Source organism: Palaemon carinicauda, chromosome 16 (assembly GCF_036898095.1).
Source record: "Palaemon carinicauda isolate YSFRI2023 chromosome 16, ASM3689809v2, whole genome shotgun sequence".
NCBI lineage: Eukaryota > Metazoa > Arthropoda > Malacostraca > Decapoda > Palaemonidae > Palaemon > Palaemon carinicauda.
In genome coordinates this window covers 117,107,954-117,134,640 of record NC_090740.1, presented here as the reverse complement: position 1 = coordinate 117,134,640, position 26,687 = coordinate 117,107,954, and the positions used below count along the sequence as shown (strand labels likewise).

At 40.3% G+C, this 26,687-nt stretch overlaps 1 protein-coding gene across 1 annotated transcript in view; it reads right to left on the bottom strand.

Moving 5' to 3' along the window:
• Window positions 1–1,258: 1,258 nt before the first annotated feature.
• LOC137655823 (protein MEMO1) overlaps window positions 1,259–26,687 on the bottom strand; it is a 69,001-nt gene continuing 43,572 nt past the window's right edge. The window contains exons 7-8 of the mRNA XM_068389995.1: window positions 11,749–11,967; window positions 1,259–6,240 (exon numbers count right to left, since the gene is read on the bottom strand). Coding sequence (XP_068246096.1) covers window positions 6,103–6,240; window positions 11,749–11,967 — 357 coding nt within the window. The 3' untranslated portion in view covers window positions 1,259–6,102. The remainder of the gene's footprint in view (window positions 6,241–11,748; window positions 11,968–26,687) is intronic.

Genomic DNA, 26,687 nt, shown 5'->3' with positions numbered 1-26,687 from the left:
CCTGCCATTGAGCAGGAGGCCACAACCTGCACTCTGCACACAGGGATGACCTCTACAAGAGTGTGTGAATCAACAGCCAGTTTCACTAGAAACCAGTTGCAGTGTCCAGCCATTCTGCATCTACGTAGTATGAATCTCTTGCTTCACGTTTATCACAAACAACAAGAGCCAATATTCACTTTCTGCAAAGGAAAAAATTAAATCCTTTGGTTAGGGCATAACATTATGTTTGTACTTATTGCAGCCAAAGACAAACGTGAAGAGCTTCCAACTGGCGGGGTTAATCGCCTGGCATTGACTACCTCATTAACGAATTCAATGGCTATATATGTTAGGTCAACACCCAGTACCATAATTTACGGTACGTTACGTGAAAAAGAACCTTACCTTCTAGAGAGTCTTCAAGTCTTCATATTTATCATCACTGGTGAAAAGCTAGCAACCTCTATTAACTCACTAGATTCAGACTCCCTCAGCTGATATTATTTCTAAGAACCCTACCAGACTGCAACAGAAGGTGCGCTAGTATGTTACATATCCAATGACACATTCAAGTAATAATAGAAATCATATATCAGTTTTAGAGAAGAGTTAAAACAACTCACTACTCTTTGTGAAAGAGGAGTCTAGTAACCAACTGGTTTAATTATGGCCCTTATGTTAGCCTAATTGCTGTTGCACCCCAAACCTTGTGGAAGAAATCAGTCTATAATCTTGTTCTAACCCACCTTAAAATGGCATAAATTTACTAAAAAAATATATTCACCATGTAGTTGTACATCTTGTTGAAGAGAATGATTTATGACAAGTAATACCATAAAATCATTGCGTATTTGGGATCCTCATTTTGATATAATTTTGTACACATCTTAAAACCAGACAGAGATATACTGGTACCTTTTAACCCCAAATTCTAATAGTAATTGATCATTTACAAAATATTGAATCAAGTAGTAGCTGAAGAGGTCGGTATACAGTGTTGTTGATATATTACGAGTAGACTTTGGTAGTAAATATGCCTGTGGTGTGTTCACCTCATGGTGCACCATCTATCGGGTCTACTGGGCATCACAGAAAAAGAGGAGATGGAAGAGAAAATGGGGTAGAAAATTTTTGAATTTTTGTTCGAGGTCGGAAAGCCAGTGGCTTGGACGATATAAGCATAATGACTACAAGGTATGATTCACTGGTATTTGGAATACTCCATGTTGAAAGTAACAAAAGAGGTATTTGAAAGAGAGCAGTGTGGCTGCAGCAAAGAATTTCAATACTTTATTTCTGCATAATGCTATCAAGACCATGTCACAAAATGGGAGCCAAATGCAGCTCTTATCCTTCAACGCTTCTAGATGGTAGTTTATATTTACAGCCAAAAACATGATTACCTAAATACTTCTCAGTCCCCAGCAATAAATACTATTATTATTAGGTAGTTTAACCAGACCACAGGTTCCATGCCAAGGGTATGGAGCTACTGAATCTAGGAACTGTAACTAACCCTGCATTCTTGATTCAAGATACTGTATATTCAAATAATTTTGTTTTTTTCATGAAAATAGTAAGAGCATTTGATTTTACCTTTTCCTTACTTGTTACGTAAACACCTTCCTTTGACTAACTCTCAATATTATTGCTATGAAGATAAAAGCCATCAGGGTTTAGCACTTGTTTACAAAACATGAGACACAACCAGAGAGTTTGATTTTTGCAGTACAGAAGTAAGTTTAGAAAATGAATGGGCAAAAGTAGTACATCATCACCCTTCATGCCCAAGTACAGTATATAACTATTAAAAAAAAAAAAATGACAGAAAACTATTTCTCCATCAAATAATTGGTCTGAATGGATGTATGACAGACCAATGATTAAAGAATCTATTGTTGCAAATCATTTACAAATGTAAAAAAAATAATAAACTATTAAACATCAGCTAGGCCAAGCATATATATATATCTATTACCAAATCTAGAAGAGAGAGAATACCTAAATTTGAGATTCAATTACTGTATATTCAGTAAATTCCTTTGGAAATGTTTACTTTATAATTAAGGAGCTGCCCAAATTATCCTATGTTTTCAAGCTGTAAACAGCTTTGAGTAACATATTTCAGTAACCAACCACTTTTTGAGTTACAATATACACTACACAAAATGTGCAGATATTCTTAAAAGAGGTTGCTCTAAGAAATCACTAGTTTAAAGGAGCAATTTCAGTTATTACCCATTAATGGGATTTTGGTAATTAGTCTAGTAAGGCACAGAGCCATATTATTAGCATCACAAGTCTTGGAGTATCTCAGTGTGTGAATTTCAAGGAAACTAATTCTGCAGTCATGTTCTATACTGCTCAAACTCCCCCAAAATCCAAATAACAATTACTGTTTGATGGCATTACCTTATAGCTTTAAATTTCTTAATCCATTCTTTATTATGAGCTATCCTTTTATGAGGCACATTAACAAAGAAATATTCCATCTATAGTATATAATACTTGGATTAACAAATATATGACTAAAATTAAATAGCTTTACATCAGATACCTTATTATTCATATTGAAAACTTATCAAAATCTTTCTCCACTTTATTTATTGCAATACTTCTCTCACTGGCAGTAAATTACCATGCAACGAAAAGCATCGAGTGACAAAAAGTCATTCTAAGGTTGAAGGATTAATCTTTCAATTCTTTAAAAATTATTTTCTCAATACAAGACACATCATGCAGGAAGTGTGATCATGGTTTTTTTTTAACCACCAATTTCTCTATTCACACAAAATACATTAAGGCTTTCCATAATCTAGTACAATCTCATTACCCATTTCCATGGTCAACCAAGAATAGTATAAAAATGTAAAACCTAACCTAGCACCCCTTTCCATCTCTAAGCAATGTTTCACATCAGCATGTTCCAATAACATAGTTACCTTTCTTGGATGTAGATCTTAGTAGAAGAACTTTAGAATTTTGAATACAGTTTCACACTTCTTTCATTAGTTTGCCTGTGTCTACATGAGAGTCCTTACTAGGATAACTGGGGTAGGATAGTCAAGAGGGAGTTATCACATCACAGTGTTATGCCATTGTTGTCAGAGACCAAAAAACAGGTTACTTAAATACCTCTAGTTCTTATCATCAAAATATTGCATTGTTCCCAATGCTCATTCAGAACAATCTAAGCTTACAGAAAAAGTAGAGTAAATCTGACTAAGTCTGGAATACACAATCATTCAATGCTAGATGATATTAGTTAATAGACACCATGGTGTTTCAAGTCCCCTTTAATTATCCAGACCCTGAATTGATAGGATTCTCACCCTTCTTACCCAAAGACAGAAGGGGTTTGATCCATTTTCAAGTAAATGAACCAAAAGCACAAAACAGAGCATAAATACACAAAATGAAAAATCTTATAAAAAAACACCGTAAACAAACTATTTCAATTGAAAATTGTGACTTTCAAGTCCAAAATATGAAAAGCATATTCATAAAAAAAATAAATTCAAATTGAAACTCAAAAAGGAAAAACCCAATTGCATAGACACAGGTAAATCAATTATGCCTTCAAGAAATCTGTTGAAAGGGGTTCAAAATCTGAAAGAATATCAACTGGCATCTATAATATTTAAAAAAGTAACAAGTCTATATCACATTTTTCCCAATTGACAGCATCTGCTGACAATTGAAACCAAAACAAGTTTACCCAATGAGACACTTCCATGGATCCTTTTGCTTTATCAACTAGAAAACAATAATATGCTGAAACAATTTGAGCTTTTGAAATATACTCGTCAGTTGATGAGTTAAATATGCACCTTGTTTTAATGCATCTCCTAAAATCTACATTTACATATAACTTATATATGAGAGAGAAAGAGAGAAACTTATGTCAGACTGTTGAATAAAATCTTTGTCAACAGTGCACATTTTATGATTTTTAAGTCAAAGTATTTCTATCAATATAATGGTGGCAAAACTAGATATCAATCAAAAGAGAAAACCATTTTGCAAGAGCAAAGCGTCCACATAATGAAATGGTAATCAACAATGTTGCAATACTTATCAATTGAATAAATGGTGTGGATGACCAGACACCAAATATGTAAACACTAGAATTGGTGATCTTTCAATAACTCAACTGCATAGAAAAAATGAACAACTATCTGCTGTTACAAAACTTTGATCGTTACATAAATGAAAATGCAGTTACCCTATTTATTAACAAAAAAAAAAAAAAAAAGATTAATATGTTACTTGTACACTGTTTACATTATTATACAACAATACTTTCTTGCATTAACTGCTTCTGACAAGAATTACCTCTTGTGTCATTAATTGTCAAAGGTCAGCAAACATACTCCATAAACTTTCACTTGTGTTTGTCAGATTTTGTCAGATAAGGAAAATTACCTGGTTAAGAGAAAGAGAAAAACTGGCTAATTTGTTACAAACTTCCTATAATGAAGTCATTATATAATAACTTAGAAAAAATATAACTTTTAGATGCATTAACTTCAGGATGATAATTAACTTATCATGGGGTTTAACTGGGGTTAATTATTTATCTTAGCTGGCGCAATTTTTTTTTTCTTGATATTCGCAGACCATGATGATTAATTCATTGTACAGTTTCAGTATAAATATCTTAAACCTATGGCTGGTACTCTAATGCAGGTGGTTATTTAACGTAATAAGAACGAATATATTTCAAGGGTATGGATGAATTTCACTGCTTATACTGCTTACACTACGAATGCCTTCCTGCAACACAAGCACTTGAAAGCAAATCATATTATTTGGTATTTCAATAAATTATGAGAATCGTATCATTATATAAATGTATGTGAGAGTAAATCTAAACAAATACAATAGAAACCATGCAACTAAATACATTTCACAAACTAATGAGATTGATTTGTAGATTATTGTATCTCTAAACATATCAAGCTGACATTTTAAATACTGCAGTAACCAATATTAATAATGCAAGTGCATATGTTAACCAAAGCTTTTTTTTGTTTTGTTTTTAGTAGAATGTCCCTTGATATTTGTGTTTGCATTATAAAACTCAATCAAATGTGAGTGAGAGCCGGTAAGAAGCTGTAGCACACCACATTTGTGAGTTATCACTGGAGTTTTTAATGCTGGCTTAATATTACAACTGTACAATATCTATGATTTCAGCCATCAAACCAATGAATACAAGGAAGAAACATATAACAAAAGATTAAGCCTTTTTAAGATTTTTGGTGCTGACTTTACATAAATATATACTTATAAATTAGCAATACACCCTTGAATACCAGGCTAAAAGTTTGAGGAACAGACACCCTAACTTCAACTGAGATCAGCATCATAACAAAATGATTATGAAACATCAAAACCAAAAATGAATGACATAAAAAAGGATAAAAAAAACATTGCTAAATCTGGTGAATTACCTCCTATAAAACAATAATCTATCAAGGCTACAAAAACATGGAATAAAAGAATATGTTCTCCCACTGATAGGAAAAATGCTTCTTAAAAAATGTTTTTGCTGTAAAGTTGTTATAACAATGTGGGGCTATATGGCTGAATATTGAGAAAGGTTGGTTATCTGAAGCCAAATAATAACCTACACACATATCTTTTATTACAAGCACGTGTTATAAAATGGCCCTGAGTGTCAAATCACTGAAACAAAAATGTCCGACTCAATTGGCAACCTTTAGCCATTACTGAACTTCAGCAATGGCAGAATGAAAATCCCACCAACACTGAAAAACATTTGTGATGTCTCAAGATTGACAACTGGTCATAAGTTTGAGTAGTTAAGATGTCTTACTCATACTCATTTTGCCCTGTAGGCAAATAACCCCCTTGGCCTGTGACAAAAGTGCACTGTAGGTTACATTACGGGCTAGGTAATGCTTTTACAAATCATATCTTTTTATATTAGCTTTATCCTGAAAATTTAGTTTTAGCAAAAACAACTTGGTCTGTATTACCCTTCTGCAATAAATATTTTTTTCTTAAATGAACGTCACTTCTAATATTTATAATGCACACCGAGGCCCCTTTTATTTTTCCTACAAACACACCTCATCGGCAGGCACCTAAGGTTTACTCAAATATAAGAGAGGCAGCAGCATATGATACAGAAGAATCAGAGGAAGTATAACAGCGAGATGATTGGGCATATTGCAAAAATTTGAGCAACATGCGATGGCCGTTGGTTGTCTTCTGCAGAGTTGCAACCGCCTGAGAGAAAACAATATGCAATTTTTAAAATTTGAAATATTTCATATTTTGTACAACTTATATTAAGTAACTTAACTTGCATTAAAGTGAAATTGAGAGTAAGCTACTTTATTATTATAATTACAGGCCAAGCTACAACCCTAGTTGGAAAAGCAAGATGCTATAAGTCCAAGGACTCCAACAGAGAAAAATAGCCCAGTGAAGAAAGGAAATAAGGAAATAAATAAACGGTATAAGAAGTAATGAACAATTAAAATAAAATATCTTTAAAACTACACCATTAAAAAAGATACTTCGTATATAAACCATAGTTTTAACCTTTCTCAACAGCAAGTAAAGTTCCAAATATTAGTCTCTGTGCAGACAGGTTTTATGCTTTAAATTCAAGATCTAACTGCATAAATTTTCAGACAAGAAGAAGAAATATTACTATTATTGCCTGGTCTTTATGAAGAAAAATGGTGGAACAAATAAAGCATAAATATTATTGAATTAAAATAAAGAAATACATATACACTGGTCATTTAGGAGTACTGTGCTGTAATTGGTATAAGGATACATAAAGGTTGAACAGCAGTATGAGTGATGACATTTGTTCACTTTTTTTTAACAAGAACCTTATATTGAACTCTAAATATAAGCAGTTCTCTTAAAAGATTTAATTTTAGAATACTTTTTATCTGTACAAAAGAAAAAAATTATTTATTGAATTCTTATTGCTTTAAGATGACATGAAAATCTTATACAATAAACTTATACAATAAACTCAAATAACCGTGATAATTCATCATCGGCTCCAACAGAAAATGGAATAAAAATAGATTATCTCGAGCACACTAAGTTAAATACATTATAAATAGTTTCATTTTTCATACTTTAAATACATATAGGCACTCTACACGTATTAGTGGATTTTGATAAGCATTGCTGAGTTGGTAAATGACAGGCAAGACACAAAAACATCCTTTCTGGGCTTGACCAGTGTCGCTCCGTGAAATGCTCCTCGAGCACCATTTCTAAGGCATAGTTATTGCTGAATATACCAGAGAAAAAAAAAAAAAAGAGATGCATGGAATGCCAGGAATAAACCTAGCTCGCTCACTCATCGAGTGTCGGTAAAGATAACTGGGGCGTGATTGAACCATGACCATAGATCCCTCACCAATTAGACCTCTCCTTCATCATCATCCCCCCTCTCTACCCCTTCATCTCCCCAACCCCCATCCTCATTCCTCCTCATCCCTTTTTTCAGACAATAAAGGTAAAAATGATTGTATTAATTCTTACATTTTTTTACAACATAAGAAGGCAGTAAAAACAGAACCCACTGAATGGATAGCCAACATAACTGTCAGCAGAAAAGAAGAGTCCCACCCATAATATAGAACACTTGATGACTGCAAATTATCTAAGCAGCCAGTCATTGAAAAGAATGACAATACAATGTGGTTCCATCATGGGATTGAGGTTCCCAATAAAGTATATCAAAAATTACAAAAGGAAATGGATTAAGAGTAATGGTAGAACAAATGCAAACTTGAAATAATATCTCACAGCTGAAGATTAATTGGAAAGGATGTAACTAACCTAGATAATTAACAGAAGTTATTAGATCTTTAACAAAATACACACCAGTCTAATATCTATTCTTTCAGTATATAATAGAGTTACTACTATAGTGTAAAAGATTTAAAAACTCACTACATAGGCCTATTACAAATAATAGATTTTCATGAAAGCTACTTACCTATATATACTATATCAAGAACATAAAACTTAGCCCAGGCCAGAATCAATTCCTACTAAGTGTTAATGGAATGGAAATTGAAAATATCTGTATTTTTTCAAGCCTTGCAAACCCCAGTACTGTCTTCTTTTTTGGCCTAATCCCATTTCTATATGCGGTCACTTTTTCGAACGAGCGTTTTCCATCTATTTTTATCTTATGCCAATGCTCCATTAATTTCATTATCTCAAGTATTCCCTTAAGTCCTTTGAAATGGGGATAAGTCTCCAGCAGAACTAGAATGGCCATTGAATTGCTAACAAAGTTGATGTTAATGAAAAGTGCCTCGAGAGGGAAACATCGCCCACCCGCCTGTCACACATTAGTCATGTAAGTCCTAAGATGGAGAGGGGAGTTGAGGTGGGAAATACAATTTTAAGGACTTGGCTTCGTATAGATAGGAAAAAGGACAAATTTAGAGAAGTAGTTTTCCTAACTATACAAACCTTAGTTCTCTATATAGCATAGAATATCAGCAAAGCTGGAGAATACAGCTGTTAAAGTTTTATGATGAAGTGCAAACAAGTGGCCGCAGGAAAGTCCCGGCCCCCTTTTCCTCATTAAGCACTCACTTTGATTACAGACAGGATGTTGTTCCCTGCACAAATACAAACCCTCATCCTTTACATAGGAGACTCATCCTTAGGTGGGTGGATTTCCCTATTCCAACTAGCTGTGTGCTTTTTCTAGGCTACCAAAAACTTTGATTCTTGTAAGAGGTGCAGACATACGGTTATTTACACCTCGTGAACTGATAGTTTGGCAATGCCATCGGGTCCACATCCAGTGCAAGAAAGGATATAGAAGAGAAAATCTGTGTAGTAACAATGAGGTATATACTGTATATATCAATGGGTTTTCCTGGTTACATTATCTTTACTAGTAACAATGAGGGACATATAAATAAATTTGCCTGGTTACAACACACTCACCTTTGTAAGGAGTGTGGGTAATAACACTGCTATATTATATAATAGAAAAGCTACAAGCTAAAGAGGCTTACCTGAATGAAAATCGATTCTAACTAACAGGGTTTCCAATGCTGTGCCCCAGAAGAGGGGAAGGTGAAAAGGAAAGGGTCCATTGATCTTCGCTTTAATTTCTGTCTAACACATACCTTCCATCCTAAATCAGATGCTAATGGTCCTATGAGAGGAGCCAAGGCAGCTATAACTCCTGTTGTGCAGCCACTGAAGGCCCTAGCGAACAGGTGTCTCAGGGCCTGTGGGTCGATTCCCGAAGATAATGGGCAGTGAATGTGGTTTGTCTTTTCCAAACACTTACCTGAAGTACCTATGCCACAAAGAGATTTCTACGGAATTCTGTGGCTGCGCTGACTCCTCTGGCATCATGAGCTCTGACTTGAGCTCTCTGTGGCAGAAGCTACGGTTGGGAATGGGTATGATCAACAACTTCTCTTAGCCAAAAAGAGATCATACTTTTAGTCACCTTGTTGCAAGTGAGATAGAATTGCGCGTGTACATTTAAGGTAGCACCTCAGAGCTCTCACAGGACAACATCAATTGATCAGAATAGCTGGTTACTGCTCTAAGGTTCACGACTTGAAATGAAGAAACTGGTATTGGGAATTGTTTCTGGGTTTTAGCTACAAACTCAAGAGACGAAGGAGAACGATACCTGTCTCCATCACTTGGTATAAGTGACAAATATTTAGTTATCGTCACTGACATTTTTAGCATCATATCAGGAAAATTATAAATATATACACGAAGACAAAGAAATACGTAGAGTATAACTTAGAGAAACGCAACATACATTTTTTCGCGACATGATAGAGAGAAACAGGAATTTATATTCTCTCTCAGCCTTGTACCTTAAATTCTTGTATGAAAATTAAACATTAATGTAAACTAATCAGAAAAGGGTTGCATAAGGGACCAGATGTGCTTACGTAAATATAGAAAAAAGGAACTTTAAGCCATAAAACAAATTATTTTCATTAAAGAAAAAAAAAATTGAAACACGAATTATCACCCTTAATGCTGATCCCCACAAAGTCTATTGGCCAGATCACCTTCCTGACTGTGGTTAGAGTCTCTATCTTGAATGAGGTTTGGAGGACAAAACTCACTTCACCTTATGTCTACATTTTGGTGTGTTCCCATAAAAAGAAAAACTTATCACAATCATATAAGAAAAGATCCAGCAGTTGAGTGACGACCGAGACGGTTTGTCTGCACCTGTTGTGGCAAAAGACAAAAGGGGCTGTTAAGTGACAGGTGCGCGAGTGGGACTTGACCCTGGCACCACCTGCAGTTAACCAACTACCTTGTTAATAATTCAATAGAAGTTCCAGTGCTGATGAAGACATATCCTTGTTTTAATGGACAAAAGGTTTGCATATGAGTAGAAACAATTATCTATACATTAATGTAATTCTATCACCAGAATAAATCTGTTTGCCACCCTGTATTCTTTCACTTATTGCAAATTACAGTGAACCCTCGCTACTTCGCGGTTTGACCATCGCGGATTCACCACTTCGCGGATTTTTTCCATAACCCATATATATACAGTAATATATATATATGTAGGTATGTATATGTGTATACATATAAATATATATATATATATATACACACACACACACACACACATATATATATATATATATATATATATATATATATATATATATATATACATACATATATATACATACATATATATACATACATATATATACATATATATATATATATATATATATATATATATATATATATATATATATATATATATATATATATATCTATCTAAAGTAGGAAGATGTGATGTAGTTCTAAGGGAAAAGTATGGGAAATATGTCTGGGTAATAAGCAAAGCTCTACCTCCAGTTTGTTTCTTCATTATGATCAGAGATAAATGTAAATAAAACATTGGTTGCCATTTTTTATCGTGCTTTTTAGCGTGTTTAGGAAACCATTGATATAAAATCACCTTTAATATTTGTGCCTGTTTTAGTTTAGGGTACTGTAGTACATGCATTAAGTGTTCTGTACATTAAAGGGTAGTTTGTTAACAGTACTACGTACAAGGGAAGGTTTTAAAAGTCTGAATATACATGTTGAATAAATAGGCAAATATGGTGTCACTACTTTGCGGATTTTCACCTATCGCGGCCGCGTCTGGAACCTATCTACCGCGATAAACGAGGGTTCACTGTATAACTCTTTGTGCTAGGTTGCCATGATCTACGTTACCTTAACTGTGGTTCAAATTAAACTATATATACTTCACATTGGAGTAATGCATTTATAAAAAACCTTTATCAAATTCACAAAATAAATTACCTATCATATTTCCCTCTACAATATTTTCCTTATACCAAAGAGAAGAGTGATTTGAGGTTATATTTTTTCTATTGTATGGACACAAAATTCCATTCATATTTCAAGGTTAAAAGGTTTCTCATGATTGGCAGAGACTGAACATTTGTTAAGTGCTCTAGCCCCCTACCACCTCTAAGTCTTGCACCTTGGAGGACTAGGCAATGAATTCCGACGGCACGGAAAGTAGATCTACGTGGCTCCGAGGCTCACCATCATCAGTTAAACTCGAAGGTAGTTATGTGTTTACTAATGAAAACTACTGGGCTGGGACAGTGGCTATACGTAAGTTTACAATTTTCAATATTCCAGGATAGAATTCTACCACTCATACACGTTCTAGACTACAAATTTGGACGAAGCTGTACTTACGTTGAGCAAGACGCCAATAGGGTGTCGACCACAAATGGTGTTGCCATACTTTTTCAGGTACTCGCTAAAGGCACTCGGGTTTAATGTCTCAATTAGGTTCATTCCTTGTTTGTCTAATTTTTGTATTGATTGCCAAATCTCTCCCACTGAGCGGTCATAATAAGTGTATCGGAAGCGCTGTCCCCAGTGGCAGAAATCAGAAGATATCACAAATAAGCTCTGAAAAACAACAGGAGCGATATCACCCAATGGAAAATGTAGAATAAAATCCAGAAATTAGAAAAAAAAGCATAAAATACAGCACTGTACTATATTTTAACTTATGCATTAATACCTTCTATAGCTCTATGATTATTCTTATCATAATTCATAATATGAATACAGTACATATACAGTAATTTGGAACGACTGGTAAGGTTATGAACTTGTTTAGCATGTCTACACATAAAACACTCATTAATATAATTAAAGGAGATAAAAATGCTGGTATACCTATCATCTAATACATATAATGTACAATGTACATAAATAGAACATTTTTTTTTTTTTTTTTTTTGTGTGATAAAGCTAATCCTTTCAACACTAACCCATTCTTTTTCCACTTAAAGGAGTACAGTATATTTCCCATAGTGAAAATATTGAACTACCATCGCGTAGAGTCACTTAGTATATTTGGAATTCCTTTAACCTGTGGGGTTCCAAACATAATACCCATGGATACAGAGGACTGTATATAGAATAGACAATTTAAACAAAACATAACAAAACAATAACAGTCCAAATGGAGAGAGAAATCCTTATAATAACCCTCTCTAATCTTCTAATAAAACAGGTAGAAATAAGATAATTCTCTATAGGAAACTTATCTTTACCAAAAACAATGCATAACTTCTATGACTTTCTCTTTCACTAAAAAGAAAGCAAACAATTCAACGGTAATAAAAACTTAACTAAGTGTTTAAAACTAGAGTGGTTACTACTATTCAAGTACAGTTTATAGATAATCAAAATCACCACGTAATGAAGAAATTGTCAACCAATACGCAAAATAGAAAATGTAAAATGTTATTTTCATTAGTAAAATAAATTTTTGAATATACTTACCCGATAATCATGTAGCTGTCAACTCTGTTGCCGACAGAAATCTACGGTCGGGATACGCCAGCGATCGCTATACAGGTGGGGGTGAACACCACAGCGCCATCTGTGGTCAGGTACTCCAGTACTTCTTGTCAACACCACCTCAATTTTTTCCTCGGTCCACTGGTTCTCTATGGGGAGGAAGGGTGGGTCAATTAAATCATGATTATCGGGTAAGTATATTCAAAAATTTATTTTACTAATGAAAATAACATTTTTCAATATTAATCTTACCCGATAATCATGTAGCTGATTCACACCCAGGGTGGTGGGTGGAGACCAGCATACATGTTAACAAAGAAGCTAAGTATCCCGTATTTTATTTTATTAGTTATTCAAAAATAACATAAAATAAATAAGTACCTGGTAAGGAAGACGACTTGAACCATTACTCTGCCTTTATTAAGTACGTCTTTCTTACTGAGCGTAGCGGTCCTCTTAGGATGCTGAACGACTCTTAGGTGCTGAAGTATAAAGGGCTGCAACCCATACTAAAGGACCTCATCACAACCTTTAACCTCGGCGCTTCTCAAGAAAGAATTGACCACCCGCCAAATCAACAAGGATGTGGAAGGCTTCTTAGCCGACCGTACAACCCATAAAAAGTATTCAAGAGAAAGGTTAAAAAGGTTATGGGATTATGGGAATGTAGTGGCTGAGCCCCCGCCTACTACTGCATTCGTTGCTACGAATGGTCCCAGGGTGTAGCAGTTCTCGTAAAGAGACTGGACATCTTTGAGATAGAATGATGCGAACACTGACTTGCTTCTCCAATAGGTTGCATCCATAACACTCTGCAGAGAACGGTTCTGTTTGAGGGCCACTGAAGTAGCCACAGCTCTCACTTCATGTGTCCTTACCTTCAGCAAAGCAAGGTCTTCTTCCTTCAGATGAGAATGTGCTTCCCTAATCAGGAGCCTGAATAGGTAAGAAACTGAGTTCTTAGACCTTGGAAGAGAAGGCTTCTTGATAGCACACCATAAGGCTTCTGATTGTCCTCGTAAAGGTTATGACCTTTTTAGATAGTACCTAAGAGCTCTAACTGGGCAAAGTACTCTCTCCAGTTCGTCCCCCACCAAGTTGGACAGGCTTGGGATCTCGAACGACTTAGGCCAAGGACGTGAAGGAAGCTCGTTTTAGCAAAAAACCGAGCTGCAAGGAACATGTAGCCGTTTCAGATGTGAAAAACTATGTTCCTGCTGAAGGCGTGGATCTCACTTACTCTTTTAGCTGTTGTCAAGCACACGAGGAAAAGAGTTTTTAATGTGAGGTCCTTAAAAGAGGCTGATTGGAGAGGTTCAAATCTTGATGACATAAGGAACCTTAGGACCACGTCTAGATTCCAGCCTGGAGTGGACAACCGACGTTCCTTTGAGGTCTTAAAAGACCTAAGGAGGTCCTGTAGATCTTTGTTGGTGGAAAGATCCAAGCCTCTGTGGCGGAAAACCGCTGCCAACATACTTCTGTAACCCTTAATCGTAGGAGCTGAAAGGGATCTTACGTTCCTTAGATGTAACAGGAAGTCAGCAATCTGGGTTACAGTGGTACTGGATGAGGAAACTGCATTGGTCTTGTACCAGCTTCGGAAGACTTCCCCTTTAGACTGATAGACTCTGAGAGTGGATGTCCTCCTTGCTCTGGCAATCGCTCTGGCTGCCTCCTTCGAAAAGCCCCTAGCTCTTGAGAGTCTTTCGAAAGTCTGAAGGCAGTCAGACGAAGAGCGTGGAGGTTTGGATGTACCTTCTTTACGTGAGGTAGACGTAGAAGGTCCACTCCTAGAGGAAGAGTCCTGGGAATGTCGACCAGCCATTGCAGTACCTCTATGAACCATTCTCTCGCGGGCCAGAGCGGAGCCAACCAACGTCAGCCGTGTCCCTTTGCGAGAGGCGAACTTCTGAAGTACCCTGTTGACAATCTTGAACGGCGGGAATGCATACAGGTCGAGATGGGACCAATCCAGCAGAAAAGCATCCACGTGAACTGCTGCTGGGTCTGGAATCGGAGAACAATACAACGGGAGCCTCTAGGTTATCGAGGTAGCGAACAGATCTATGGTTGGCTGACCCCACAGGGCCCAAAGTCTGCTGCAAACATTCTTGTGAAGGGTCCACTCTGTGGGGATGACCTGACCCTTCCGGCTAAGGCGATCTGCCATGACATTCATATCGCCCTGAATGAACCTCGTTACCAGCGTGAGCTTTCGATCTTTTAACCAGATGAGGAGGTCCCTTGCGATCTAGAACAACTTCCACGAATGAGTCCCTCCCTGCTTGGAGATGTAAGCCAAGGCTGTGGTGTTGTCAGAGTCCACCTCCACCACCTTGTTAAGCTGGAGGGACTTGAAGTTTATCAAGGCCAGATGAACCGCCAACAGCTCCTTGCAATAGATGTGAAGTGTCCTTAGCTCCTGATTCCATGTTCCCGAGCATTCCTGTCCGTCCAAAGTCGCACCCCAGCCCGTGTCTGATGCGTCAGAGAAGAGACGGCGGTCGGGTTTCTGAACAGCCAAAGGTAGACTTCCTTGAGAAGAAAGCTGTTCTTTCACCACGTGAGAGTAGACCTCCTCTCTTCGGAAACAGGAACTGAGATCGTCTCTAGCGTCATGTCCTTTATCCAGTGAGCCGCTAGATGATACTGAAGGGGGGGAGGTGGGGTCTCCCTAACTCGATGAACAGGGCAGCGATGAAAGTGTCCCTGTTAGACTCATCCACTACCTGACTGAGCATCGGTTCCTTCTCAGCATGCTCTGGATGCAATCTAGGGCTTAGTATATCTTTGGGGGCCGACGGAAAAGCCCGAAAAGCTCGACTCTGAAGATCCATACCCAGGTAGACAATGGTCTGGGATGGGACGAGCTGGGACTCCTCAAAATTGACCAGGAGGCCCAGTTCCTTGGTCAGATCCATAGTCCATCTGAGAATCTCCAGACAGCGACGACTTGTGGGAGCTCTTAAAAGCTAGTCGTCTGACGGAGCCGGACACAAGATCATGGTACTGCTGCACAGTCTGTGAACTGTCAACCATGGGGAAGCGAGGAAGTACAGTGACAACCCGAAGCTGTCTAGACTGTCTGGGTCGTACAGACAACTCCTTATCGGGTTGCTGAGGTTGCCGCACTGCGTCACAACAAGTCACTTCTGCTGGTTGTTGAACGTCTTCCCAGTGACACACTGACTCCGTAAACAAAAAATCCTCTAACAAGGACTAAGCTTGGACTGCATGTCTTGCAACACAGCTCAAGGTCTATGGGAGCAGGTGTGGTAACAGACGGGGTTAGCGACTGAAGTGGAACCATTACCCTCCCTGGAAGCATGCTATGCTTAAATAAAAGTCCATAGGAGGCTAAGCAGCTAAAGGCTCCTCTCCAAATGACAGAGTCCTCAAGGGAAAATCAGAAGGAGGGAGAATAGCACTTTCTCATCTACAGGAACCATATCCGAGAAAAGCTAAGTTCTCTCAGTGAGGGTTTCACTGGTGCAAAAGCAGCAGACTAGAAGGCAACGTTATGAAACTGCTTGACAGTCTAGTGAGTTGGCAACAACCAAAGATGTGTGACTGAGAAGCATGCGGTAAGGTATGCAGAGCATGCTGTATGTAGAGCATGCTGTAAGGTAAGCAGAGCATGTTGCATGGCGTGCAGCTTATGCTGCATGGGATGAGGCTCATGCTGCATGGGATGAGGCTCATGCTGCATGGTATGAGACTCATGCTGCATGGGATGAGGCTCAAGCTGCAAGGGATGAGGCTTATGCCGCATGCGTTGAGGAGGATGCCGCATAGTATGAGGCTCCTGCCTCATGGGTTGAGGCGGTTATTTATTCTTAAAAGGAAATCTGAACCTGACCCTAATCTAGCTGTCCGAGGATTTACCTGGTGAGACATCAGTCTCTTTACCAGCGAGTTTTACCAGATTTCCCCGGGCCACCACGTGACACAATTGGTAGTAATTCATTCAAATTACCCCTAATGAGTCAATATGGATAAATATGTTATTTTCATTAGTAAAATAAATTTTTGAATATACTTACCCGATAATCATGTAGCTGTCAACTCTGTTGCCGACAGAAATCTACGGTCGGGATACGCCAGCGATCGCTATACAGGTGGGGGTGAACACCACAGCGCCATCTGTGGTCAGGTACTCCAGTACTTCTTGTCAACAACACCTCAATTTTTTCCTCGGTCCACTGGTTCTCTATGGGGAGGAAGGGTGGGTCAATTAAATCATGATTATCGGGTAAGTATATTCAAAAATTTATTTTACTAATGAAAATAACATTTTTCAATATTAATCTTACCCGATAATCATGTAGCTGATTCACACCCAGGGTGGTGGGTGGAGACCAGCATACATGTTAACAAAGAAGCTAAGTATCCCGTATTTTATTTTATTAGTTATTCAAAAATAACATAAAATAAATAAGTACCTGGTAAGGAAGACGACTTGAACCATTACTCTGCCTTTATTAAGTACGTCTTCCTTACTGAGCGTAGCGGTCCTCTTAGGATGCTGAACGACTCTTAGGTGCTGAAGTATAAAGGGCTGCAACCCATACTAAAGGACCTCATCACAACCTTTAACCTCGGCGCTTCTCAAGAAAGAATTGACCACCCGCCAAATCAACAAGGATGTGGAAGGCTTCTTAGCCGACCGTACAACCCATAAAAAGTATTCAAGAGAAAGGTTAAAAAGGTTATGGGATTATGGGAATGTAGTGGCTGAGCCCCCGCCTACTACTGCATTCGTTGCTACGAATGGTCCCAGGGTGTAGCAGTTCTCGTAAAGAAACTGGACATCTTTGAGATAGAATGATGCGAACACTGACTTGCTTCTCCAATAAGTTGCATCCATAACACTCTGCAGAGAACGGTTCTGTTTGAGGGCCACTGAAGTAGCCACAGCTCTCACTTCATGTGTCCTTACCTTCAGCAAAGCAAGGTCTTCTTCCTTCAGATGAGAATGTGCTTCCCTAATCAGGAGCCTGAATAGGTAAGAAACTGAGTTCTTAGACCTTGGACGAGAAGGCTTCTTGATAGCACACCATAAGGCTTCTGATTGTCCTCGTAAAGGTTATGACCTTTTTAGATAGTACCTAAGAGCTCTAACTGGGCAAAGTACTCTCTCCAGTTCGTCCCCCACCAAGTTGGACAGGCTTGGGATCTCGAACGACTTAGGCCAAGGACGTGAAGGAAGCTCGTTTTAGCAAAAAACCGAGCTGCAAGGAACATGTAGCCGTTTCAGATGTGAAAAACTATGTTCCTGCTGAAGGCGTGGATCTCACTTACTCTTTTAGCTGTTGTCAAGCACACGAGGAAAAGAGTTTTTAATGTGAGGTCCTTAAAAGAGGCTGATTGGAGAGGTTCAAATCTTGATGACATAAGGAACCTTAGGACCACGTCTAGATTCCAGCCTGGAGTGGACAACCGACGTTCCTTTGAGGTCTTAAAAGACCTAAGGAGGTCCTGTAGATCTTTGTTGGTGGAAAGATCCAAGCCTCTGTGGCGGAAAACCGCTGCCAACATACTTCTGTAACCCTTAATCGTAGGAGCTGAAAGGGATCTTACGTTCCTTAGATGTAACAGGAAGTCAGCAATCTGGGTTACAGTGGTACTGGATGAGGAAACTGCATTGGTCTTGTACCAGCTTCGGAAGACTTCCCCTTTAGACTGATAGACTCTGAGAGTGGATGTCCTCCTTGCTCTGGCAATCGCTCTGGCTGCCTCCTTCGAAAAGCCCCTAGCTCTTGAGAGTCTTTCGAAAGTCTGAAGGCAGTCAGACGAAGAGCGTGGAGGTTTGGATGTACCTTCTTTACGTGAGGTAGACGTAGAAGGTCCACTCCTAGAGGAAGAGTCCTGGGAATGTCGACCAGCCATTGCAGTACCTCTATGAACCATTCTCTCGCGGGCCAGAGCGGAGCCAACCAACGTCAGCCGTGTCCCTTTGCGAGAGGCAAACTTCTGAAGTACCCTGTTGACAATCTTGAACGGCGGGAATGCATACAGGTCGAGATGGGACCAATCCAGCAGAAAAGCATCCACGTGAACTGCTGCTGGGTCTGGAATCGGAGAACAATACAACGGGAGCCTCTAGGTTATCGAGGTAGCGAACAGATCTATGGTTGGCTGACCCCACAGGGCCCAAAGTCTGCTGCAAACATTCTTGTGAAGGGTTCACTCTGTGGGGATGACCTGACCCTTCCGGCTAAGGCGATCTGCCATGACATTCATATCGCCCTGAATGAACCTCGTTACCAGCGTGAGCTTCCGATCTTTTAACCAGATGAGGAGGTCCCTTGCGATCTAGAACAACTTCCACGAATGAGTCCCTCCCTGCTTGGAGATGTAAGCCAAGGCTGTGGTGTTGTCAGAGTCCACCTCCACCACCTTGTTAAGCTGGAGGGACTTGAAGTTTATCAAGGCCAGATGAACCGCCAACAGCTCCTTGCAATAGATGTGAAGTGTCCTTAGCTCCTGATTCCATGTTCCCGAGCATTCCTGTCCGTCCAAAGTCGCACCCCAGCCCGTGTCTGATGCGTCAGAGAAGAGACGGCGGTCGGGTTTCTGAACAGCCAAAGGTAGACTTCCTTGAAAAGAAAGCTGTTCTTTCACCACATGAGAGTAGACCTCCTCTCTTTGGAAACCGGAACTGAGATCGTCTCTAGCGTCATGTCCTTTATCCAGTGAGCTGCTAGATGATACTGAAGGGGGGGAGGTGGGGTCTCCCTAACTCGATGAACAGGGCAGCAATGAAAGTGTCCCTGTTAGACTCATCCACTACCTGACTGAGCATCGGTTCCTTCTCAGCATGCTCTGGATGCAATCTAGGGCTTAGTATATCTTTGGGGCCGACGGAAAAGCCCGAAAAGCTCGACTCTGAAGATCCATACCCAGGTAGACAATGGTCTGGGATAGGACGAGCTGGGACTCCTCAAAATTGACCAGGAGGCCCAGTTCCTTGGTCAGATCCATAGTCCATCTGAGAATCTCCAGACAGCGACGACTTGTGGGAGCTCTTAAAAGCTAGTCGTCTGACGGAGCCGGACACAAGATCATGGTACTGCTGCACAGTCTGTGAACTGTCAACCATGGGGAATCGAGGAAGTACAGTGACAACCCGAAGCTGTCTAGACTGTCTGGGTCGTACAGACAACTCCTTATCGGGTTGCTGAGGTTGCCGCACTGCGTCACAACAAGTCACTTCTGCTGGTTGTTGAACGTCTTCCCAGTGACACACTGACTCCGTAAACAAAAAATCCTCTAACAAGGACTAAGCTTGGACTGCATGTCTTGCAACACAGCTCAAGGTCTATGGGAGCAGGTGTGGTAACAGACGGGGTTAGTGACTGAAGTGGAACCATTACCCTCCCTGGAAGCATGCTATGCTTAAATAAAAGTCCATAGGAGGCTAAGCAGCTAAAGGCTCCTCTCCAAATGACAGAGTCCTCAAGGGAAAATCAGAAGGAGGGAGAATAGCACTTTCTCATCTACAGGAACCACATCCGAGAAAAGCTAAGTTCTCTCAGTGAGGGTTTCACTGGTGCAAAAGCAGCAGACTAGAAGGCAACGTTATGAAACTGCTTGACAGTCTAGTGAGTTGGCAACAACCAAAGATGTGTGACTGAGAAGCATGCGGTAAGGTATGCAGAGCATGCTGTATGTAGAGCATGCTGTAAGGTAAGCAGAGCATGTTGCATGGCGTGCGGCTTATGCTGCATGGGATGAGGCTCATGCTGCATGGGATGAGGCTCATGCTGCATGGTATGAGACTCATGCTGCATGGGATGAGGCTCAAGCTGCAAGGGATGAGGCTTATGCCGCATGCGTTGAGGAGGATGCCGCATAGTATGAGGCTCCTGCCTCATGGGTTGAGGCGGTTATTTATTCTTAAAAGGAAATCTGAACCTGACCCTAATCTAGCTGTCCGAGGATTTACCTGGTGAGACATCAGTCTCTTTACCAGCGAGTTTTACCAATTTCCCCGGGCCACCACGTGACACAATTGGTAGTAATTCATTCAAATTACCCCTAATGAGTCAATATGGATAAATATCAACACAACATCGTGTTCAAATAGAAATAAATTTCTACCTCATACTTGGGATCGAACGCTAGCCCCTTCTAATGAAAGGCCAGGTCGAAACCAACCATGCCACGAGAGCCCATTGCCGCATAGCATGAGGCTCCTGCCTCATGGTTTGAGGAGGACGCTGCGCAGAGAGAGGCTCATGCTGTGAAGAATGCGGTTGCTGCATGCGTTGAGGCGGCTGCCTCATAGCATGAGGTTCCTCAAGAGTGGAGGTGGCTGCCGCAAGAGTTGAGGTTGCTGCCTCAAGGATGGTGGAGGTTGCCGCAACGCAAGAGGTTGCTGCATAGCGCTGGTATCTGGCAACTCCCAATGCGGCAGCTCACGCGTGGAGGTAGGTTGAGGAACCTCAACATCATACGTCTGGCAGGGTGGACTGCGCAGAGGTGGAGTTGAGGTTGCTGCCTCGAGGATGGTGGAGGTTGTCGCACCGCAAGAGGTTGCTGCCTCGAGGATGGAGGAGGTAGTCGCAACGCATGAGGCTCCTACCTCAAGGGTAGAGGAGGTTGCTGCAAAGCATAAGGCTCCTGCCTCAAGTGTTGAGGAGGTTGCCGCGTGGCAAGAGGCTCCTGCCTCAAGGAAAGTGGAGGTTGCTGCACAGAGCTGGTATCTGGCAACTCCCAAAGCGGCAGCTCACGCATGGAGGTAGCTTGAGGAACCTCAACATCATACGTCTGGCAGGCTGGACTGCGTAGAGGTGGAGGAGCGCTCGCAGGAGGAGGTGTGTTAACCTTCTCTGCCTGAAACTCCTGCATCAACACCGCAAGCTGAGACTGCATTGTCAGCAGCATAGACCACTAGAGTTTAAGAAAGACAACAACAAACGGAGCTACTGTCCGTTGAAACTGAGGGTCTAAAACAGCTGGTGCGGCAACAGACGGAGTTACTGTCTGTTGCGATACCACCTTGCCTCTCTGGGAGGTGTGCAGTTGTCGTACTGCAGCAAGTCCGAACTGACCCAGTGCTAATGGCACCACCTAGGAGTTGGACTTGCGCGGAAGGGACCGACTTGCACTTAAAAGCTGCAAGATTTGGTCCATGGTTTCTGCGAGAAACCTCTTCCGCAGACGAGGAATAAATGGGCTCTCTCGTCTTTGTGTGGGTGGGGTGATCACGTCGGCTACGTGAGTTGGTTACACCCGAAACCACGGAGGGAAACGTCTGTTCGTCGATCAAGGCCTGCTGAACCCATAAGTCCTTCGACATTACTTCTCCCCTGGGCTTGGGAGCTTGTAAGAGGTCCCAGACTAGGCGAACAACTGGCACGAACAGACGAACCCTCGAACGCAACACTGTAACACTTTGCGCTTATCACTTTTGATTTTCTGTTTGCACTTATTTCACTGAACTCGAAACTTTAAGTGGTTTGTACCTGAAACACGCAATTCTATCCTTCATTAAAAGTTAGTAATTGCGAAAACAGTATTACAATGTAACAGAAAAACATAATGAAAGATAAATAATTCAGTGGCTGGAAAAGAGACTAAACACTAGATCAAATAAACTACGTTTAAAATCTCTCACCGCATAAAGCCTGAGAACAAGAATAAAACTCTAGAAACGTTTACCTTCTTCCCCTAAAGAGACTAGGGAGAAGAGCAAAAACGATAACAACGTTACCCGCTTGAACGAAACGTTTATCCTCCTCTCTCTCCCTCCGTCTCTATCTCTCTCTCTCTCTCTCTTGACTTAGCACCTGAGAGAAGAGCCCAATTATATATATCGTTAAAACATATTATTGTTAAAGGAAAAAAAAAAAAAACTGAAAGGTTTCCCAAATAAAAAGTTCCTTTATTGGAATTAAAACCATTTAAGCTAAGAAAGAATGAACAAAACGCTAGAATCGGTTTACTCTTACTGCAACGTGACACCGTGATAGACTCTCTCTCTATCGTAACGATAGAGCGCAAGTTGAACGTTCTGAACGTCAACAACTGCAGAGACAAAACAAAACGTTAGTTCAACTTTGAAAACAGTACAAGACTATCAAAGAAATTCTTTCAAAAACATTAAAATAGCATAATATGTTAACAGGTAAAAACGAAATGACGGGCTCAATGTTAATTAACTTCGGTTCAAGAAAAGACCGCCTACTATTAGGAAAGGTCGAATATAAACAAATATAAAAATTAATTTTAATAAGTTTATAATAAAAGGAAGTTAATCAAAGAGGCCTATAAAAGGCGGAGAGATATAAAATAAATCTATAACTTTGTTAAGCAAAATTAAGAGAGTCTATACTCTCTTCGACACCAACACTTCCGTCTAAGGGAAGGGTCGGCCATTTAAAAGTGAAAGAGAGTTCATACTCTCTTCGTACCAAAATTAAATCAAAAATTAAATCAAATTAATTCCAAAAACTTGCTAAGCTAATGATATAGCTTCCTGAATAGCGAAGGCTAAACTCTAGAGCAAATACATCACCAAATCGTGAGCAATAACTCCAGAATCAACAGCGTATCCATGTAGGTCTAGCCGGAGGCACGACAGAGGAAAAATTGAGGTGGTGTTGACAAGAAGTACTGGAGTACCTGACCACAGATGGCGCTGTGGTGTTCACCCCCACCTGTATAGCGATCGCTGGCGTATCCCGACCGTAGATTTCTGTCGGCAACAGAGTTGACAGCTACATGATTATCGGGTAAGATTAATATTGAAAAATCAACACAACATCGTGTTCAAATAGAAATAAATTTCTACCTCATACTTGGGATCGAACGCTAGCCCCTTCTAATGAAAGGCCAGGTCGAAACCAACCATGCCACGAGAGCCCATTGCCGCATAGCATGAGGCTCCTGCCTCATGGTTTGAGGAGGACGCTGCGCAGAGAGAGGCTCATGCTGTGAAGAATGCGGTTGCTGCATGCGTTGAGGCGGCTGCCTCATAGCATGAGGTTCCTCAAGAGTTGAGGCTCTTGCCTCAAGAGTTGAGGTTGCCTCAAGAGTGGAGGTGGCTGCCGCAAGAGTTGAGGTTGCTGCCTCAAGGATGGTGGAGGTTGCCGCAACGCAAGAGGTTGCTGCATAGCGCTGGTATCTGGCAACTCCCAATGCGGCAGCTCACGCGTGGAGGTAGGTTGAGGAACCTCAACATCATACGTCTGGCAGGGTGGACTGCGCAGAGGTGGAGTTGAGGTTGCTGCCTCGAGGATGGTGGAGGTTGTCGCACCGCAAGAGGTTGCTGCCTCGAGGATGGAGGAGGTAGTCGCAACGCATGAGGCTCCTACCTCAAGGGTAGAGGAGGTTGCTGCAAAGCATAAGGCTCCTGCCTCAAGTGTTGAGGAGGTTGCCGCGTGGCAAGAGGCTCCTGCCTCAAGGAAAGTGGAGGTTGCTGCACAGAGCTGGTATCTGGCAACTCCCAATGCGGCAGCTCACGCATGGAGGTAGCTTGAGGAACCTCAACATCATACGTCTGGCAGGCTGGACTGCGTAGAGGTGGAGGAGCGCTCGCAGGAGGAGGTGTGTTAACCTTCTCTGCCTGAAACTCCTGCATCAACACCGCAAGCTGAGACTGCATTGTCTGCAGCATAGACCACTAGAGTTTAAGAAAGACAACAACAAACGGAGCTACTGTCCGTTGAAACTGAGGGTCTAAAACAGCTGGTGCGGCAACAGACGGAGTTACTGTCTGTTGCGATACCACCTTGCCTCTCTGGGAGGTGTGCAGTTGTCGTACTGCAGCAAGTCCGAACTGACCCAGTGCTAATGGCACCACCTAGGAGTTGGACTTGCGCGGAAGGGACATACTTGCACTTAAAAGCTGCAAGATTTGGTCCATGGTTTCTGCGAGAAACCTCTTCCGCAGACGAGGAATAAATGGGCTCTCTCGTCTTTGTGTGGGTGGGGTGATCACGTCGGCTACGTGAGTTGGTTACACCCGAAACCATGGAGGGAAACGTCTGTTCGTCGATCAAGGCCTGCTGAACCCATAAGTCCTTCGACATTACTTCTCCCCTGGGCTTGGGAGCTTGTAAGAGGTCCCAGACTAGGCGAACAACTGGCACGAACAGACGAACCCTCGAACGCAACACTGTAACACTTTGCGCTTATCACTTTTGATTTTCTGTTTGCACTTATTTCACTGAACTCGAAACTTTAAGTGGTTTGTACCTGAAACACGCAATTCTATCCTTCATTAAAAGTTAGTAATTGCGAAAACAGTATTACAATGTAACAGAAAAACATAATGAAAGATAAATAATTCAGTGGCTGGAAAAGAGACTAAACACTAGATCAAATAAACTACGTTTAAAATCTCTCACCGCATAAAGCCTGAGAACAAGAATAAAACTCTAGAAACGTTTACCTTCTTCCCCTAAAGAGACTAGGGAGAAGAGCAAAAACGATAACAACGTTACCCGCTTGAACGAAACGTTTATCCTCCTCTCTCTCCCTCCGTCTCTCTATCTCTCTCTCTCTCTCTTGACTTAGCACCTGAGAGAAGAGCCCAATTATATATATCGTTAAAACATATTATTGTTAAAGGAAAAAAACTGAAAGGTTTCCCAAATAAAAAGTTCCTTAATTAGAATTAAAACCATTTAAGCTAAGAAAGAATGAACAAAATGCTAGAATCGGTTTACTCTTACTGCAACGTGACACCGTGATAGACTCTCTCTCTATCGTAACGATAGAGCGCAAGTTGAACGTTCTGAACGTCAACAACTGCAGAGACAAAACAAAACGTTAGTTCAACTTTGAAAACAGTACAAGACTATCAAAGAAATTCTTTCAAAATCATTAAAATAGCATAATATGTTAACAGGTAAAAACGAAATGACGGGCTCAATGTTAATTAACTTCGGTTCAAGAAAAGACCGCCTACTATTAGGAAAGGTCGAATATAAACAAATATAAAAATTAATTTTAATAAGTTTATAATAAAAGGAAGTTAATCAAAGAGGCCTATAAAAGGCGGAGAGATATAAAATAAATCTATAACTTTGTTAAGCAAAATTAAGAGAGTCTATACTCTCTTCGACACCAACACTTCCGTCTAAGGGAAGGGTCGGCCATTTAAAAGTGAAAGAGAGTTCATACTCTCTTCGTACCAAAATTAAATCAAAAATTAAATCAAATTAATTTCAAAAACTTGCTAAGCTAATGATATAGCTTCCTGAATAGCGAAGGCTAAACTCTAGAGCAAATACATCACCAAATCGTGAGCAATAACTCCAGAATCAACAGCGTATCCATGTAGGTCTAGCCGGAGGCACGACAGAGGAAAAAATTGAGGTGGTGTTGACAAGAAGTACTGGAGTACCTGACCACAGATGGCGCTGTGGTGTTCACCCCCACCTGTATAGCGATCGCTGGCGTATCCCGACCGTAGATTTCTGTCGGCAACAGAGTTGACAGCTACATGATTATCGGGTAAGATTAATATTGAAAAATACTCTTTTTACTTCGCTGTTGTCAGATAACATTACTGTATTAAACTACATATACCACCTTCAATACTAATCACTCTATCAGTCTCAAGAGAAAATTTTTGTATAATAGTTTGTTTTTCCTATAATATTAATATAAAATTGAAAAGAAAATTGAATATTGTACTGTACATCACTTACACGAGACACAATATACAGTAAGAATATTTTATCCTGGATCCTTATTAATAAAATTACAGTACCATAATCCAGATTTACCATTTCAAAGGTTTAAAAAATTACCTAACACAGATTTAGTTTTTAACAACAAAAAATTATAGGAAATGTTAC